The sequence below is a fragment of the Panicum virgatum genome, chromosome 3K (genome assembly GCF_016808335.1).
Source record: "Panicum virgatum strain AP13 chromosome 3K, P.virgatum_v5, whole genome shotgun sequence".
NCBI classification, from domain to species: Eukaryota; Viridiplantae; Streptophyta; class Magnoliopsida; order Poales; family Poaceae; genus Panicum; species Panicum virgatum.
In genome coordinates, this window is record NC_053138.1 from 11,655,619 (window position 1) to 11,673,305 (window position 17,687).

General features: G+C 40.8%; 1 protein-coding gene across 5 annotated transcripts; it reads left to right on the forward strand.

Moving 5' to 3' along the window:
* Positions 1-544: 544 nt before the first annotated feature.
* On the forward strand, positions 545-14,688 carry LOC120697586 (structural maintenance of chromosomes protein 3-like). 5 transcript variants are annotated; one of them, XM_039980863.1, is made up of 29 exons: positions 545-881; positions 2,245-2,296; positions 2,377-2,452; positions 2,622-2,660; positions 2,742-2,809; positions 2,899-2,970; positions 3,272-3,351; positions 3,445-3,523; positions 3,602-3,719; positions 3,791-3,966; positions 4,863-5,108; positions 5,186-5,307; positions 5,381-5,525; positions 5,731-5,903; positions 6,003-6,102; positions 7,629-7,765; positions 7,871-8,072; positions 9,633-9,720; positions 9,811-9,960; positions 10,621-10,772; positions 10,871-11,062; positions 11,143-11,326; positions 11,404-11,474; positions 11,555-11,706; positions 12,433-12,601; positions 12,711-12,857; positions 13,035-13,130; positions 13,321-13,495; positions 13,679-13,869. In XM_039980863.1, exons 2-29 carry the CDS (start codon positions 2,282-2,284, stop codon positions 13,867-13,869), a joined length of 3,615 nt encoding a protein of 1,204 aa, XP_039836797.1. In that variant the 5' UTR covers positions 545-881; positions 2,245-2,281. The 5 variants fall into 5 exon arrangements, with proteins under 5 accessions (XP_039836797.1, XP_039836795.1, XP_039836796.1 ...); XM_039980861.1 differs by having other exon boundaries at positions 2,255-2,296; XM_039980862.1 differs by lacking the exon at positions 545-881 and adding an exon at positions 14,309-14,688 and having other exon boundaries at positions 2,282-2,296; positions 13,679-13,874.
* The last annotated feature ends 2,999 nt before the right edge of the window (positions 14,689-17,687 follow it).

The window sequence follows — 17,687 nt, forward strand, 5'->3', positions numbered from 1 at the left end:
AACTAATCCATTTCTCAATCTGTCCGACAAAGCAAGCAAGCAGTAAATAAACAATGCCAAGTCAAAGATAGTTCACTGTTGCATGAAAGAGATGGAGCAGTAAATTAACCACCTGCATATGCTACTAGTTGAAAGAGGAGCGCCGTTGTTGGCCTTGGGCCGCGCGCAGCTGCTTGCAGCCTAGTGCGTGTCTGGGTGGCCGGCTTGCGCACCAGGGCCCGCCGCCCCGCTGCCGTGCGGCCTGGGGGGCCGGCCACCCCGCTGTCGGGCGACCGGTCCTCCAGGGGCTGGCACGCAAATTTTTACCGTTGAAAATTATAGAAAACCCCCTGCCGCCCCGCGGTGGGGCGACCAGATGTTGGCCGCCCGGCAGCGGGGAGGCCGGAGTATATACAACTGTAAATTTCGAAAACAAAAATATATTTTTGTAAAAAACGAAATTAAAAAATATAAAATAAAAAAATCGCTCAGTAGTTGGCACACAGAGGCCCGAAATGAAGAAAGCAAGAAAAGGCCCATTAGCTTTTCTCCTCCTCCCCTGCTCCTCTCTGTTTTCCCCCGACGACTTCCCGACTCCCCGCGCGTGCGCTTCCGCGGTTCCCGCCGCTGGCCTCGCTGTGCTCTGTCGCCGACGCGGCGTGCTCCGCGCCTGCCGACGCCACGCGCCGCCGCCTCACTCCCTCACACTCCCGTGCCGCCAGCGACTGCGCACCACTTCACCTCGCGCTGCCCGGCCGCCGCAAGCAGCAAGCAAAACCCTAGGCTAGGGTTTCCACTGGGATTCGTCGCGGCCGCTCTTCGATTCGCCATCTTCGGCCGCTGCGCCTCGGCTTCCTCACCTCCGCCGACCCCTCTGCACAGCCTCCTCGTATCAAGCGGTGGTGAGCTCAAATTTAGCTTAGTTAATACGGTACCGGTTCAGTAACATATCCAGTTACTGGATGATAAGTGGATGATCCATTTTGTTTGTGAATTAGTTCTTTCTCAAGTGAATATGTGCTAACAATTGAATTTGGAATTTTGGATATGATGTGGGAAAATAATATTCTAGCTCACTCGATGATTTGAATATGATGGGATATCTTGTTCTTGAGACGTTGCAAGTCCTTGCATTTAAGATCTTGATTAGGAATTGCTATTCTGGATGTCATTTGTGTCAGTTTGGACAGAGACGATTAGCTCTGACTAAGGTTTGGTCCACTATTACTGTAGAGGGATGAGTTGATTATTGCTTCATGCTAGTTAACTGAGCACCATTTAGAATTGTACAAACTGTATTTTGTTGGCAATAATCCTGTGCATGCATGAATATGTCCAGGTTCATAGTGTCTAGGTGCAGAGTCTTTAGTAGCAGATTTCCAGCTGCTAGTTAGTGAGGATAATAGCCGAATGAAAGTAGTAATGGCTGTAGTTATTAGATGATTGACCCAAGCTATCTTGAAGTGTACGGCTGTGTACTAATAGGAAAGAAATCAGAAAATGCAGCAAGCAGTTGCAGCACCAAAACCACTGTGTACGTGTGTTCTTTGTGGGCGAGCTCCTGGGAGGGAGGGAGGGAGGAAGGCTTATGTACCTTTTCTTTGGAGAGATATTCAGTTATTGGTGTGTGTATGATATAGGGATAGAGTTATTTTGCCATATTGTTTATTCAGTATACTATAAAAGATTCCATGTTTAATTGCCCAAACATGATATGGAATTTAATTCATGGAAAAGGATTCTACAGATGTCCAAACAAAAAATTGAATTGAGTTGAATTGGATTCTTTGTAATTCATTTCTTGGTTAATATAGTTTCTAGAATCTAATTCATGGAACAAGTTTCAATTCCAGGGATCCAAATAGAGTCTAAATGTATTAGAGAAGGGAGAGAAGTACTTATAGCGTGTATCTCCTGTTTGATAATTGCATTGCGGCGAATCTCATTTACAGAAGGCGAAGCTCAGTTTTCATAATAGCAAAATTCCATTTTTCTTCTTTTAAGGGGCCTTACAGGTTTCCAAGCAAGCCGGTGTTACTGGTGCTGAAGAAATTCCCTGCCTCCACTCACCCTCTTTCCCCTTTTGCTAGCCTTAGATCTGTATCATCTCACACCATTGGACTTGATACCCAAGGTGTGGGTGCAGTTTGTTCCAAAAAGTTTGAGGCTTCAACCGAATCCCCGCGCTCCCAGCTTTAAGTGTTGCCATGGTGCTTGTTTGTGCGGATGGTCTACTTGTTACTGAGTTACCATGCTCTTTTTTTGGGTTTTGAAGGTGGCGTGATCTGTCCCGTCCTCAAAGATGTATATAAAGAAGGTAAGCCGTGCTGCCTTGTGCACAATTTAGTGGCAGTTTTCATGAAACTGTGTTGTCTTAGTAGCTATCTGTCTGTACAGGTCATAATCGAAGGGTTTAAGAGCTACCGGGAGGAGATCACAACAGAGCCCTTCAGCCCCAAAGTGAACGTCGTCGGTAAACCCCCTCTGCCGTTCCCTCACAAACTAACTTCATTATAGGGTAATTAGGTTCATGAGTTATGCTTGATTGAATTCATTGCATGTACTAAAAGAGTGCAACCAGAACTTTAATGCCTAGTTTTTAGCTCCTAATGAACTGACATTTATTTGGTTGTTTGTCACAGTTGGGGCTAATGGATCTGGCAAATCCAATTTCTTTCATGGTAACATGTGACGCTGTTAGATAATTCATGCTGCTCTTATATGAGACTATTCTCCTAATTTGGCCTTGCTTATTTCTCCAGCTATACGATTTGTCCTGAGTGACATGTTTCAGAATCTGCGGAGTGAAGATAGGGGTGCTCTTCTCCATGTATGCCTCCTCTTTGTTTAAGCAATCTAGATAGTTGGAATAGGTAATTGTTGTTTGGTACTCTACTAATAAGTAATAACCATTTCCAGGAAGGTGCTGGACACTCGGTTGTATCTGCTTTTGTTGAGATAGTGTTTGATAATACAGACAACCGTATTCCAGTAAGTCCTCTAATCTGTTCCGGTTTTATTTTACTTATTCCAAATTATCTTCTTGAGTCTCAAACTGCATATTTTGATGAAAAATGTCAACTCCTAGATCTTTATGGTAGGCACTTATATAATTATAAGTTCTGCATACATGATTTGGTTCATGTAAGGAAGTTGACAGCCACTGCTCCAGTCACTTATTAACATGCTTTAGCAACAACAGTGTGATGATTGCTTTTTCGCCATTGGCACAATAATGTACAACATGTTCCCTGTTCTTCTAACTGCGAATGAAAATTCTTGTTTGCTGCAGGTTGATAAAGAGGAGGTACGCTTGCGCAGGACCGTTGCTTCTAAGAAGGATGAATACTACTTGGACGGGAAGCATGTCAGGCATGTTATCATTTTGTTGTATGCCCTAAACCAGTCCAGCAATGTTTATCCTGTTGTTTGCTCAGGCCTACTTTTTATTGTTATCATGTCCAGTAAAACTGAAGTCATGAATCTTCTAGAGAGTGCTGGTTTCTCTCGTTCTAATCCATACTATGTTGTCCAGCAAGGAAAGGTAACAAGTACTGACCTGGTCATTCCTTCCATCTATTCAGATATTATGTATTTATGTCAACAAATTTGTCATCTGTAGATTGCATCCCTTACCCTAATGAAAGATTCCGAACGATTGGATCTTCTCAAAGAGATCGGTGGTACACGTGTTTACGAAGATAGACGGCGTGAGAGCTTGAAAATAATGCAAGATACAGGTAAGTTTGAATTACTACAATTCTTTATATAACTTGGCATGTCGAGATGACAGTTCCTCCTTTACGAGCAGCTAACAAAAGGAAGCAGATTGATCAAGTTGTTCGGTACTTGGAAGAAAGACTAAGAGAACTTGATGAAGAGAAAGAAGAACTGAAGAAATACCAGCAGCTTGACAAACAGAGAAGATCACTTGAGTATACTATATTGGACCATGAACTAAATGATGCAAGGAATGAATTAGCTTCGGTAAGGCCTACAATTTCAGTTAACTCTTAAACATTTTCGGATATTATTTTCATTCTGCTCCAACAAGTTGAAATAATTTGAATAGACAATGAAGGCATTGGGTTTGAATTTGATGATCAAACCATTGACATCTGCTACATAGGCCAATTGCCTGATCTCTCTGAGACATACTCTGATGGGAAAACCTTATTATTCTGGAGAGCATAGAAGCACTACTTTTGAAATGCTTGTTTCATCATCTTGACAGCGAATGCTTCTTTTGTTTTATTTGCTCCTGTTGTAGTCAACGGCCTGCAATTTATCTTGTTATACTTATTTTTAATTCCACTCTGGCTGCTCTTGTGAGTGCATTTCCTGTGAATTGATATGGATTTCTATTCCTCTACATTTCCAATAAAAATGTAGCAATTGATTCCGCTGCGTTCACAATCTACATCTGATCAGTTAGGCAGGTCGTACTCTGGTGTTTTTTTACTGATCTAAAGATTATTTGTATTTCTGTTCAGACAAGCAATTGTTGATGAATGCTAATTGCATCTCCTGATGTGCATAAGCATTTAAGATGCATCGACATATTTTCCCTTGCCTGTACACTTTTTTAGTAGTTAGCCCTCCCTTGGTGCGACAATATCACCTTGTGCGGTAATTCCATAGGTCTCCAGCTACTGTGCAAAGGACTATAATCAATAATACAATTTTGTAAATCTAACCTTCAGATGCCATCATCCCATGTGGATGATGGATGATAACTGTGCAAAGGACTATAATCAATATTCAATAATACAATTTTGTGCAAAGGACTACTGTGCAATTTTGTAAATCTAACCTTCAGATGCCTTCATTACAATTCTGTAATGACTCTTTTACTTTTTTATTTGAATTCCTTGTTGCTTTAGATGGATGATAACCGAAGAAAAATTTCTGAAAGTATGTCCCATGCGGATAATGAAGTGGTGGATGTACGTGAGATGATCAAGAGTTTTGATAAAGAAATAAAAGTTTCAACTAAAGGGATAAATGATACCAAGGCGCAAAAAGAAGGTGTTGAGAAGAGGCGTACTGAAGCACTGAAGGTAGTAGCTCAGATTGAACTTGATTTGAGAGATATAAAGGACAGGATTGAGAATGAGAAGCGAGCAAAGGTATGCCATGTTTGAGCTTGTTAATGATTTTTTGTCAGTTATATTTTGCTGTTTTGCTAAAGATATCCTGTTGTTAGGATGAAGCGGCAAGGGATTTGCAGAGTGTGAGGAGGGAGAGTGAAAAGTCGAAGTCTGAATTGGCTGAAATTAGTAAGGTGCATCAGGCCAAATTAAAGGAAGAGGAGGAGATATCGAAGAGGTAAAATGCGTTTTTGGATAATTATATAGTTTCTTATGAAAATTCATTTCACACTTCCATTTTGTGGGGACAGCATTATGGATCGTGAGAAGCGGCTAAGTATATTGTACCAAAAGCAGGGGAGGGCAACCCAATTTGCAAACAAAGCTGCCAGGGATAGTTGGCTCCAAAAGGAAATTGAAGATCTTGAGCCTGTCCTTCTATCAAATAAAAAGCAGGTAGTAATCCATTGACTGGTTTGCGTCTACACGGAATAATCCTGCATTTACCACATGTATATAGTTTGATCCAGTTCATCTTCCGTTCCGCCAACAGCTGAAGGCTGTATCTTGGATCCATGCCATGATCCAAGAAACATTTCTCTTTCACACTTTCTTTGCTGATCTATGGTTTTTGTCTATTACATTCATGAAAATATGGCAGGAAGGTTTACTTCAAGAAGAAATTCAGAAGCTTAAAGATGAAATTAGTAATTTGACTAACTACATTGAGTCTCGGAAAAGCGAATCAAGTAAGTTAGAGGCCACACTTGCAAGAAGACATAATGACTACAATGATTTGAGGAAGCAGAGAGATGTGCTTCAAGAGGAAAGGAAGTATGTAAATTTTTCAGTTTAATGGTCATAAGCTTGTCATTGAATGGAAGATGTGTTGCATTAAAGTTTGTGTACTTAAATAGAAGAACAAAATTCCAGGTCATTTTGGAAGGAGGAATCTGAGGTGACAGCTGAAATTGATAGGCTACAAGAAGATCTTGTAAAGGCACAAAAGAGCTTGGACCATGCAACACCTGGGGTATGGAAAATGTTACTTATATGTTCTTTTGTTCATATTACTGATTTTAATTGATATTTTTTCCTTCCTGGTTTCCACTGTTGTCCCGATGTGCACACACTGCACCATAAATATGCACCCATAAATTATTGCTAAGCATGATATGGAAAAATAAATAAGAGTAAAATGCACCAGAGGTCCACCAATTTATAAGGGTGTCTAATTTAGTTCCACGAACCCCAAAAGAGCATTTTTAGGTCCATCAACTTGCAATTTTGTGTCACTTAGGTCCATCAACTTTGACACCATAGGTCCGTACTCCATAAACTTGTAATTTATCATTTAGGTCCATAAACTCTGAAAGTGCATTTTTAGGTCCATAAACTTCATCTATGAGCAGTTATGTGGCTACAGATGCTCCTACAAGGATCGCCCCAATATGGCTATTGGCTGTCCATAAATATCTTTCAATCCCTCATCGAGAACCACTCTGGGTTGACTCGAGTCTGAGGCTGTCACGAGATTTTTCGCCACAACACCTGGCGCCACCATATCCGGCCACCCGTGCCACGGAGGACATAATATCCCCTATCACGGTACATATGTTGTTGAGTCCTTCTGTGACGTCCACCTTTCTGAAGCCATCATCCCTCTCTCTCCTCACCCTATGCACTTGATTCAAAATTGGGGCTCAAATCTGACCCTTCTCGCGAAATTCTAGCAGCGTACGGGCACTGTGTAGATTCATGTTGGTGTGATATCAGTGCATGAAGGTTATGTGGAGGGGTATGGACCTAGGTGACACAAATTACAAGTTTATGGATCTAGGAATGGACTTTCAGAGTTTGTGGACCTAAGTGACAAATTACAAATTTATGGACCCAGAAATGCAATTTCAAAGTTAATGGACCTAAATGACACCCTTCTTACAAGTTGATGAACCTCTGGTGCACTTTACTCAATAGATAAATAATATATATATATATATATATATATATATATATATATATATATATATATATATATATATATATTTATCCATTTGATCTTGTGTTGTTTTGCTTTTCATTTTTCATGTCGCGTTCTGTTAATGCTTCCTGGTTAATGTTGGTGTTGCTTCGAGTGACAACTATGGAACTTTTCTGGTTGTCTCTAAAGTAATTTATTTAAAAATGCTGCTTTGTGCTGGTCAAGAACGTATTTGCTAGGTAATAGTATATTCCCTTCATATTCACTGGCTCTTTCTACCTCTTCTAGTAGTTGCAAGGTTGTGGTTAAAATTAAATTTGCACGGACATTTGGAGGCATATGATTTCTGCTGATGTGTAATCAATTGACATAGATGATGAATTTGTGTTTACCCTGTAAAAGTTTTGCATTACAAGGACTGATACCCCCAACCATGCTCATCCACCTATCCCCCCACACTCTTCAAATATCACACTTTAACCCTATTCAGTTTGATACGAGTAGCATACACTTGTGTTAGTCTGCCGGGACATTGCTTGAAGCAATCTTTGCTGGTGTTAATTTCGTTCCTTCCTCAGGATATCAGGAGAGGCCTGAATTCTGTTAGCAGAATCATTAAGGACCATGGTATTTCTGGAGTTTTTGGTCCTGTGTTAGAATTGGTTGACTGCGAAGAGAAGTTCTTTACAGCTGTTGAGGTCACCGCTGCAAATAGGTATATGATCATACTGTCCTTTTAGATAGTTATGATGATCCTGTTTATTTATCCTCGATCAATTATTTTCGTAGTTCCTAATCCATTATGCTCTTAAATTAATAGCTTGTTCCATGTGGTTGTTGAGAATGATGACATATCAACAAGGATCATTCAAATATTGACTCGAGAAAAAGGTGGAAGGGTGACATTTATACCATTGAACAGGGTGAAAGTCCCAGATCTCAGTTGTCCACAAAGTCCTGATTTTGTGCCGTTGTTAAAAAAATTGAAATATCGTGCCGATCATCGTCGTGCTTTTGAACAGGTATTACAAGGGCACATATTGTTATCCCTTCCATATTGATGGCTACATGTTTCATTTGGTTAATTTTATTGAGGATCTGTTAGAAGCAGCTTCTTCATCCATCTGTTGAAATAGCTGCCTTCTTGCTATCATCCGATTTTTTTACAAAAAAACATACAACCAAATTAAATTAATTAATCTAATAATTCAATTGGTATCATCTTAGGTCAGGCTATAGCAATGCTATGAATTAGTATCACATTGCATGGAGTACCAGTCTCCTCATTGATGAGAACATGCAGTTCTGTCTATTGAGTCTCCGTTAATATACACTCAGCTTCTCTTGCTGCTGTTGAGTTCTGGTCTGTCCCCTACCTAGATGGGCACCAAGCAAACCTGATCTGAAGGTTGAAACTAGATGGATGACTTCTAGCTGGCATACCCTGTATGTCCAGTCTGGTTCACCACCATCAGCACTGTGTCTGCTGCATCTAGCATGCCATCCCATTGGTCAAGCACACTGGTTACATTCATGGCAGCTGAATAGCATCCTGGCCACATGTGCCTTACCTATGGCAGTCACTGCTGTCTTGCTGTTTACTTGTGGCTCTCGTTCAAGCCAACCCTCAGCCTTTTGTTCTCCACGTGCCTCTGCTTGAACTACAACTGCCATGGAAAACCATTCTTGTATGATGTATTAGACATTCAAACTTTTGATAAGTTCATGTACATACTGAATGTTCTTCCAGGTGAAACTTTCTTAGAGAAATAGGTTCCTTCCTAATTTATGTGCTCTGAGTACAATATTGGAGGTTTCAGTACATAATGCATACATTCTCCAACCAAACTCTTTCTACTTTGACTGTTAGTATATAAAGAACTAGACGGATTGACAGTGTTAGATTTATCCTAATAGATTCATGCAGTACTTTGGTAAAATATAACTTCTTTTATTTCAGATATCATGATTTTATAGAAATTGCGAGTCAAAGTTCGACCTTGTAGACACAGGGTGTGGGTGTGTGTACGCTTAGGTTTTTTATCCTTCTTTAATACAAAGATACACCTGCACATACGAAAAAAGGTTCAACCTTGTAGACCGCATCGATGCCCTAAATGATTATATTTGTGATCGATGCCCTAAACTAGATGAAGCTGCATGAAACTCACCATATATCACTAGGTAAGATGAGGTAAAAATGTCTTTTAGGTGGGATATACATACCAGCCAAACTAACGGAAGTGTCAAGAAAGGAATGAAAAATATATTCGAATGTCAAATAAGGAACATAAGTGTTGAGAAAGGAATGAAAAATAATTCCCGATGTTAAATGAGGCAAAATTTTCTAGTGTTATGTAGGAAACTAGATTTTTATCTGATGCCATGTAGGGAATTTTCTCTTCATACATATGTTTATTTTTGGCACACTTGCGCATTGCATGCTTATTTGGGGCTTTTGCTCTTCGAGATGCTTAACTTTCCTTGTCGAATCACCTAAGCTAGCTTCTCAAATCAATTATCTTTCAACATTAATTTTTTTCTTTATTATTTTCTATATCTAACATTGATATTTCTGTTAGGTTTTTGGCAGGACAGTAATATGTCGAGACCTGGAAACTGCGACTAAAGTTGCACGTAGCAATGGTCTAGATTGCATTACACTCGATGGTAGTCATGAACTTTTACATTTGAGCTGCCATTATTACTTCAATTCTAAAATTGTTAATTAATGCTGTAGTTAACTGGTTATTATGTCAGGTGATCAAGTGGCAAGAAAAGGTGGTATGACAGGAGGTTTCTACGACTCTAGACGCTCAAAACTGAAGTTTGTGAAAATAATAAGAGATAATAAGACGGCAATCGATAAAAAGATGGCTCATCTAGAAAATGTGGGAAAGAAGCTAAAAGATATCCTGCTCTGGCTTGATTATAGTCCACTCGTTCTGTTTACATGAGTCTGGTTGAAGCCTGTTATGTACTGTTATTATCTCCTAGATATTGGTTATCTTTTTTGAGGCAAAAGGTAGAGCTGTAGAGGGCTCTCTACCTTATGGATTCATTTAATCATAAAGAGATTGAAATAGTTCACAAGACAAGCAAAAAAGATGAGAAACAAAATAAACCAAAACGAAGCAAAAAGATAGTATTAAAACGAATTTCTGTGCTCAGACTAAGAGATCATTTTGGAATAAATCTTAAAAATGATATTCCTTATGTTATACCTCATTTTGGTAGTAGAAGCATGCAAATGTATGGGATTGCTTCTTTTAGAATTTATTGTTATTGTTATAGTGACATCTTTGCAATACTATCTGTTTTTTTTTTTCAAACCATACAGATCTGCATAGCTGATATTTAGTATATTGAAACTCGTGTTTTCCTTCATGTTTCTTCTATTTATTTGACTACAAGTCCTAAGTAATTTGGAAACATTAAACATCACTATAAGTTGTCTTATGGTTACTCTTTATCTGCAAGAGCAATATTTCATGGTTAGTTTTCGTACTGTTAAATCTTTATCTGCCAGAAAAATGTTTAATATCCTGGATTTCACTTAACTTCCCAAACATATAGATGACAAAATTACAGAGTTAGTTACCAAACAGCAACAAATGGATGCTGAATGCGACCATGCCAAGTCGGAGTTGGAACACTTTAAGGTTGACATTGCCAGTGCAATGAAGCAAAGGGGATCACTTGAGAAAGCCCTAGTCAAGAAGGTATCTTTTCTTTTCTTCTTGAATTGTTCATGGAGGATTCTTGTTGCTCATGCTGCAATCATATGTGCACTGTAGTTTAAACATTTTCAAACTTGCAGGAAAAATCACTTGACAACATCCGCAACCAAATTGAGCAAATACAGTCTAGCATTGCAATGAAGAATGACGAAATGGGCACAGAGCTTATTGATCAGCTAACTCCAGAAGAAAGAGATCTCCTTTCACGATTGAATCCTGAAATTACTGAATTAAAGGAGAGATTTCAATTATGTAAAAACAGTCGGATTGAGGTTGTTGAAGCACCCAGTAGCAATTATTATTATTTTTCTAAGAGATTTTTATCTGCCCTAATCCAGTTAATGTTATGTAGATTGAAACAAGAAAGGAAGAATTGGAGACCAATTTATCAACGAATCTTATCAGGCGTCAGAAAGAGCTAGAAGCAATAATTTCAGCTGCGGATTCTAGAACCTTGCCTCTGGAAGCTGAGTCGAAAGAGCAAGAATTGAAAAGTTCTAAGAGAAATCTTGATGAGTTAACTTCGTTATTTAAGGGTACATATCACTGATTGACTTCTCTTTGTCTACTTCATATTAAATGCCTTTAAGGTCTTAAACAATCCTTTGGACAGCTAATGTCGATGCCATAAATAACTTCACCAGAAAGATGGATGATCTGAAAAGAAAAAGGGATGATCTGAAGGTAGTTATCATTGCTATAGTTTTCATCATCTGATCTCACACTTGTTGACTTGCTATGTAATGGTTTATATTTAAATCCAGACTCGTGAAGCTATTCTGGAGCAGACTGTAGAAGATGGTGCCAAAGATTTGGAACAGCTGATGAACAGCAGGAACACTTATCTAGCCAAGCAAGAAGAGTGCATGAAGAAGATCCGAGACCTGGGCTCATTGCCTGCTGATGCTTTTGAAGCGTACTGCATTCCAGTCCTTTCATCATCTTTACTTGTTTATGGCATTAGATGCGTCTCTCTAGATACTCCCTTGGTCCAAGTATATAGGTTATATTTTGTTTTGGCACGGTCATCTAAACTAGACTTTGACCATTGTTTTGTTACATACTCCCTCCGTCCTATAAAGAGTGTTCGTTTTAGATTGTAATGAGGTACATCTAATTAAAGCCATGTCAAGTACCAAGAAACAATTGTCCTATAAGTAGATGCTATTTTCTGTTTCCAATACATTTGCATTTATTAAGAATCTAGGGACCAAATAAACAGTGCGGTTTTCAATCACAACTGCTATAGTTAATTTGGGGTAATAAGATCATTTCTCACTAGTAGTAATGTGTCTGAAATTTTCTAAACGAACACTTATATAGGGACGGAGGGAATAATATATCATTTATAGCTACATAAACTAATTAGTGTGAAAGCACTTTTGGATATGAGTCTAATCGTATCTTTCATACACTAAGCATACTTAATGTTGACTGAGTTTTAGTTAAAATATGCAAAGTTTGACTTTCCCAAAAAAAATGCACGGTCTATGCAATTGGACAAAGGGTGCAGACAACTCTCCATGAGCTAGAATTTGTATTCTGTCAATGGCTTCATTACTCTGTAGGGCTTTTCAGCATATAAATACTGGGGGGTTTTAGAGTGCTGTTCCACCTTATTTTGTCTTTGGCCAAAATCTAGGTATAAAAGGAAAAACAAGAAACAGCTGCAGAAGATGCTCTATGACTGCAATGAGCAGTTGAAGCAGTTTAGTCATGTCAACCAAAAGGCTCTTGACCAGTATGTGAACTTCACAGAACAACGTGAACAACTACAGAGAAGGCGGGCTGAACTTGATTCTGGTGATCAGGTAAGTTGACATTGGTATAAATGTTTTAAATTTAGTTAGCTCCATTTCTGTCTTGAGTTCTGAATGTCCTAAACGCTAGAATCTGAAGAACTTTTGGTCTATGTTACAGAAAATTATGGAACTCATATCGGTTTTAGACCAAAGGAAGGATGAATCGATTGAGCGCACGTTTAAAGGGGTTGCAAGGCACTTCCGTGAAGTGTTCTCTGAGCTAGTGCAAGGTGGTCATGGATATTTGGTTATGATGAAGAAAAAGGTTCACCCCGCCCCCCTGTTTGCACCTTTCTCTTTTGGGTCTTTGTAATGATGTTTTACAACTATGAATGAATGAATTGCCTGGGGTTCCCAGAAATTTTCACTTGCACTGGCACTTATGCTGTTTCAAAGGTGAGTTTTGCTGACTTCCTAATGTTTATGCTCTCCTTTCTGTTAGGATGGGGATGCAGGTGACGATGATAATGACGAAGATGGACCTCGTGACCCAGATCCTGAAGGGAGAATTGAGAAGTATATCGGTGTGAAAGTCAAGGCAAGTCTTATTTGCATAGGGTGTATGTATATGTATGGGCATGCATCTGCTATTCATTTTGGTAACCATCACATAATTCCAGATGGTGAACAATTAGCATTCTAAGTTGTTATATTCCTTTTGGATAATTCTGGTGCCTGACCAGCTTACTTTTTCCTTATACTTATATTTAAGGGTGCTCGTGATTCAGGTTTCCTTTACTGGCAAGGGAGAAACTCAGTCTATGAAACAATTGTCAGGGGGGCAGAAGACAGTGGTGGCATTAACACTGATTTTTGCTATACAACGATGTGATCCAGCACCTTTTTATCTGTTTGATGAGATTGATGCTGCTCTGGATCCACAGTACCGAACAGCTGTTGGAAGTATCCTTTTTTATTTCTTTCCTCTTAATATATTTCTCATCATAGAAAAATAATTCTCTTCTGCTTGTGGCAGTTTCCAGATATTTTGTGGGCTCATGCTTTAATGTCTAGCCACTGGCCTTTTTTTAAGATGCTTGGAGCAAAAGAAACTTTGCCACAGCTTTCCTTAAGTTTTTATTCCAGATATGATCCGCCGTCTAGCAGACATGGGTGACACCCAGTTCATTGCGACCACATTCCGACCGGAGATTGCCAAAGTCGCTGATAAGATATATGGTGTGACACACAAGAACAGGGTGAGCTACATCAATGTGGTGTCCAAGGAGCAGGCGCTGGACTTCATTGAGCATGATCAGACACACAATGCCAGCTGAGGCTGGTAAGGATGACACTTGTATCGATTGTAGACACCTCTTTCCTGCTGAATCTTAGCGCACTCATGTACTTGTATTTTTGTTAGTTCTTACAGTATTCAGCTATTCTTTTTTCTTTAATGCAAGCAGATGCTGTCGTAGAAGGGATAGAGCAGCTTTCGCCATGTTTCTGTTGTCATGGATATTCTGGCCCATGGTTGATGTAGTCGTGTGTACATAGCAGTTGTAGAACTTGTTTAACTTTGTCTTATATGCGCAATTTGTGATGCGTTATTGCGAATTTGGGTACCATTTGGTTTGCTGCTGACATTTGCTAGAATTTGTTAAACGTTTATATTGTATTTTGCTGCATAACCTGGTTGATTGCTCTTGCATGTTGCATTTCCGAACGAGAGTTTTGTTGTGATTGATTGGTATTTCGTCTCCATCTCATGTGCAGCAACCGCCTGCCGGAGGTGGCGACTACTCCTGATGGTCGATCTGGTCAGACAAGGTCGGGGGGAGATTTTCGTGCAATTGTGCAAATTTGCTCTTTTGCGCAAAACACCTGTGTTCAGCTATTCTGAGGAAAGAGGGATGAAAGCTGAAGAGAGCTGAGAGCAGGGAAAACCAAACACCAGGTCTTTTCATGCCAAGCACACACTGTTGCTTGCTGCTAGATACAGTGTTTTATTTTAATTCATATCTTCCATATATTTTGGCTTGATTTGTACCATGTTGCTGTTCTGAGGAAATAGACGTAGCTTTCATTTTGCAAAAAGAAAGGTCCAGCAGGTAGCAGGTACCGGGGGCTCCCATCAGAATTGCGTTACATGATCACTAAGCACGTGTTTGGATTGGAGACGGGTTGAGTCCAACCCAGATTTTAGGGTTGGGTTGAACCCAATTGGTGTTTGATTGGAGGGTTGGGTCGAACCCAATTTTTTGTTTGGTTAGAGGGATTTGTAGATATGGTATGGATGTCCATTTAACTCCGTTAGCAACAGTAAAATATGGACCCCACGTGTCATCCTCTATTGTTTTATCTTTTTTTTTTCCTCTGCACCTTATCTTCTTCATCCAGCTCGCCCGACAGCTCGCCTTCCGGCCTCTGCTCCACCGCCGGCAACTCCACCGCCGGCCCACCTGCTTCTCCACACCCGCGGGCGCGCCGCCGCGGGCCCGCCTCCTGCCCACGCCTCCCCCCCCGACCTCCATGCCTTCGGTTCCTCCAATCCCAAGCTCGCCGAGCCCGCCACTCCCCGAGCCGAAGTTCCCTCGCGTCGGGCTGTGTCGCCGGCCAGCACCTCCGCGAGTGGGGCCGCCGCCGTGGGCACCTCCGCGAGTGGGGCCGCGCTCGCCGGCAGCCACGCCGCTCAGCTGCTCGCTCACCTGCCGCCGATTTGATTTTGGTGGGGGGTGGAGCGCCCCCACGCGCGGGGTGGCCCGGATCTCGTCGCGGCGGAGGGCCGGCCTGGTCGACGACAGTGACGGCGAGCGCCGCCGAGTGCACCCGTCCGTGCACGGCCGCCCGCCGATCCTCCTCCCGCTCTGCTCGCGCTGGCTCGGGTGGCCGGAGACGGCGTCCATCTGGGTTGGGGTGGTCCGCTCGTTTTGGGCGGACCACTCCGACCCGCATCTGGAGAGCATATTCTCCTTTCGGGACCAACTCACTCCAACCCACTTCAAACCAAACACCTTCAAAAATGGGTCCAACCCACTTGGACCATTGAACCAAACACTCCCTAAGGGATGGCAATGGGTCGGGTATGGTTCGGGTAGAGTAAATACCCGTCCGCGACGATATCCGAAACTTTAAGGCATACCCGTACCCGCAATACCCGTACCCGCAAAATCTAGCGGGTAGAATTTTATACCCGTACCCGTACCCATCGGGTACGGGTCGGGTTTCAGGTACCCATCAGGTCTACTAATGATAGAGTAAATAACAAGTCATTTAGCCCTATAGACTAGCATATTTTGAATTTATCGCCTATACAAGTGAATACAAAGCATTAGTTAAATAGAGAACTAATAAATGGTTCATCCTGCACCATTTTTTTTTCTTATATTCATCATCTTTTTGTAGTTGTATGTGAGTAAATGCACAATTGTAGCTAAGTATTTTATTTAAAAATACAATAATGATGCATACACTTCACTACAAACTATAAGCAAAATATATCGCTTTCACATTTGTTACACAATCTCATTATTAATCTATATAGTTCATACAATTACGAGAAAATGAGGCATAAAATTTAAGAATGAATGAGTTCGCTAGGTTACGATTATTGTATTTGAGGTACCCAATGGGACTGTACGCAGATCGCTGTAAAATTAAAGACCAATAGATGTGTCTGGCATGTGCATCGCTTGCTAATTGCTATTGCCTGTTTGGTTTGCTAGCGTATCAATAGCGTCGCCCGTAGTACAGTAGGTTGTAATTCGTTTTCTTCGCTTTGCCATCTAGATGGCTCGCCTTCTCTCTTTCCAAAAAAAAAAACAGCAACAACACGGAAGCGGGCCATTTTTTTTTAATTTTTTGCAAAAGAAGCTGGACTATTAGTTAGTTACCACTCAGCACATGCACAGGGGCCGTATTGTCCAAACTCCGAATCATCCCGTCACGAAATGCTCCGTTTTTGAAGAGATGCTCTGTTTTTTTTTTCTTTTGGTAAGAACTAAGAACCCATGCTCTGTTAGTCTGCTGTACACTTGTTCTACAGTACACTATTGACACGGGGATAGCCTTCACGGGTCCCACATCCACCGTAGGATAGCTGGATAGGCCCGGATCATCGGGAGATCCAGACCTGCATGCATCATGCGCCTATTCTGAACCAGCAAACTGAGCTGAGCTAACCGAAATCCCTGCATTGCCGCGCCTCCCTCGATCGGCCCATGCGTGTTCCGTGTGCGCGTCACGCATGTCTCGCTCCCGTTTCTGCCTCCCTAGCCTTACTCCCGTCCAATTTTGTCACAAAAAAAAAAATCTTCAGAGAACTGCATTTGCTATCCTAGTCCAACCTTAAAAGGCACTGGTTAACATTCCTGGGCAGGAAAACTATACTAACAAACATAGGTACCATGTAGTTAGTAGAAATGGCACTGTCATAGATACTACTTTTGCTGAATTAGTATCATGTTAGGCCGTGTTTAGATGTTTTGCAAAAAAAATTTTGCGATGGAATCTTGCTAATTTGAAATACTAAATGAAGTATATTTATAAAACTTTTTGCACAGATGGGTTGTAAATCGCGAGACGAATCTAATAATGCTAATTAATCCATGATTAATTAATAATTAGCGGATGGTTACTGTAGTATCACTGTTGCAAATCATGGATTAAGTAGGCTTATTAGATTCGTCTCGCGATTTACAACCCATCCATGTAAAAAAATTTGTAAATAGACTTCATTTAGTATTCCATGCATGTGTTGAAATATTCGATGTGATATTTTTTTGTGTTTATGGGTTTATGGGGTGGGACTAAACAGGACCTTAGTATAGAACTCAATAAGAACGTAGCCGTCCACAGGCTTCTTTCAGGGAAGAGAATAACAAAAGCTTTTGCTCCAATGTTCAGCAGGGCCCAGGTTCTCGCGCTTGTAGGCACACGGGAACGGAGTTGTAAAAGGTTGCTTTCATGGAACTAACATTAGGTGGCAAAAGTTGACAGGAACACGTCTGGTTTCGCAAGGATGGACATTTCTGCACGGCCGAACAGTGCTGAAAAAAATTCCTGCTGCGAAGACTCTGACCATATTTTGTTTGGACCGCGAACTAAACTAATCTTCTGAAGTCAAGTGGGAAAATACACTAAACAGTGTTTGCGT

Bases quoted from the DNA above. Each gene is read 5' to 3' on its own strand.
- LOC120697586 (XM_039980863.1), top strand. The intron at 5,308-5,380 runs GTAAAATGCGTT...TTGTGGGGACAG, and splicing joins GAGGAGGAGATATCGAAGAG to CATTATGGATCGTGAGAAGC. The intron at 13,496-13,678 runs GTATCCTTTTTT...TTTTTATTCCAG, and splicing joins GTACCGAACAGCTGTTGGAA to ATATGATCCGCCGTCTAGCA.